Below are 1,940 nucleotides of genomic sequence, written 5' to 3' on the forward strand. Positions count from 1 at the left end.
GTTCTCCTCACGGTTGTCGCTAACTTCAACTGCGAAGGCCGTCCCCCTGTAGTTGCCTTTAATTATCTGCTTCAGGAAGGCAACATGGCATTCTCATGATTTCTTCTGCTCGGTTTGGCACTCTCCTATGCCGTTTGGGGTGGAGAATTTGACTTTTAGATGCTTGGTGGAGACCACGGGCCCCAACTCGTTTAAGCTCGGTCTCCCCAGTATGACATCATAGGCTGTCGCGACCTGAACTACCATAAAGTTTACCTTTATAGTTTTTTGGCATGGGGTAGTCCCCACTATCATTAGGAGTTTGACTGACCCCTCGATCGGGGTGGGTGCTCCTGAGAACCCATACAAAGGCGCGATCTCGGGCTTCAGTGTACCTGGCTCGAACCTGAACTGCAGGTAGGCATCGTACAACAACATGTCTATAGATGCTCCAATGTCCACCAGTATCTTATGTACCGGTCTGTTGGCTATAACTGCCTGAACCACGACAACATCGTTGTGTGGCCAGCTTAGCCCTGTGAGGTCTTCATCTGAGAAGGTAATTGTTAGCTCGGTTCGTGCTTTCTTCTTGGGCACTTCTGCTACTGCCATGAACCGTGCTTTAGACTTTACCTTTCAGGATGACTCCTGACCCAGGCCTCCCACAATGGTGAGGATTGTTGGGGGCATTGGAGGTGTTGGCCTCGGTGCCAGTTTCTCGATTATCTCTCCGGTCATCGCGTTGATCATCCTGACGATCACGCTCGTATCTTCCTCGGGGTCGGTCATCCCTCTTAGGGTCGTTCTCTGTACCATCTCGGCCCCGAGGATTATCTTTTTTATCCTCCTTGACATATCACCATAGGTGGCCCTTCTAGATCACGTCCTCGATCTCTCTCTTCAGCTGCCGGCAGTCTTCAGTGTCATGACCGACGTCTCGATGGAACTTGCAATATTTCTTCTTGTTTCTTTCTTCGGGCTTCGAAAACATTGGTCTGGGCCACTGCAGTAGGCCCCGATCATTGACCTCCATCAGGATCTTAGTCCTAGTTGTATTCAAGGGCGTGTAGTCCGAGCTCTGATCTCGGTCTGAGTACTGATCCGACCTCGGCTTCTTGGTATCTTTCTTTTCTTCTTTCTCGCTTGTCCTCATTTTCTCTGCCACCTTGGGGTAGGTCGTTCTTCGCGCCTTCATGATGTCAAACATGTCGGCGTACTGGTAGCACCGATCAAGCAGTTGGGACATAATGGTAACCAGTTCGAGGGCGAGCGATTTCACCAGGTCATGGTTGGTTACCCCGTTGTGCAGGGCATTGAAGGACATGACATCGTCTAGGTCTTTGATCTCCAGAGCTTTTCCATTAAAGCGAGTGATATAATCCTGTATGGACTCATCGGGTCGCTGCTTCACTGCTAACAAGTTTGCGGCCGTCTTCTTTTGTTTGACACTGCTTTGGAAGCTACTCACGAATGCTTTGGCTGGCTCCGTGAAGCTTCTTATGGAGTTGGGCTTTAGCTTGGCAAACCAGAGCACTGCCGGTCCCTTCAGGGAGGTTGGGAAGGAGAGACATGACACCATGTCTGACCCGCCGTATACCATCATCATCAAGTTGAAGTAATTGATATGGTCGTTGGGGTCGGTCTTCCCGTCATAAGCCTCAAAGGAGGGTGGTTTGAAGCCTCGGGGGAGCTCAGCTCTCATGATCTCAGTTGTGAAGGGGTGCTGGCCAGGCCTGAAATTCTCTTCTGGGGTGCCCCCCTTTTCCAAGGGTTCTAATTTGGTGTTGATCTCCCTGAGCTTACGGTCAAGCTTGCTTTCCACGACCTGGTTTGCTATTGGCACGACCTGTCCATTGTGCCCGTTTACTTCTTATCGGTTCTCTTGCCTGACCGACCTTTGTAGACTGACCTGCGCTACAACGGGTGTAGGATTAGCTGTCCTGATGGCCTGCAGTTCTCTG

At 50.8% G+C, this 1,940-nt stretch overlaps 1 protein-coding gene across 1 annotated transcript; it reads right to left on the reverse strand.

Annotated features, from left to right (window-relative positions):
- Positions 1-853: 853 nt before the first annotated feature.
- On the reverse strand, positions 854-1,558 carry LOC122659208. Its single transcript, XM_043854345.1, has one exon. The coding sequence runs from the start codon at positions 1,556-1,558 to the stop codon at positions 854-856; it is 705 nt and encodes a 234-aa protein (XP_043710280.1).
- Positions 1,559-1,940: the final 382 nt, after the last annotated feature.

Source organism: Telopea speciosissima, chromosome 4, assembly GCF_018873765.1.
Source record: "Telopea speciosissima isolate NSW1024214 ecotype Mountain lineage chromosome 4, Tspe_v1, whole genome shotgun sequence".
NCBI classification, from domain to species: domain Eukaryota; kingdom Viridiplantae; phylum Streptophyta; class Magnoliopsida; order Proteales; family Proteaceae; genus Telopea; species Telopea speciosissima.

Bases quoted from the DNA above. Each gene is read 5' to 3' on its own strand.
- LOC122659208 (XM_043854345.1), bottom strand. From the start codon at position 1,558: ATGGTGTCATGTCTCTCCTTCCCAACCTCCCTGAAGGGACCGGCAGTG.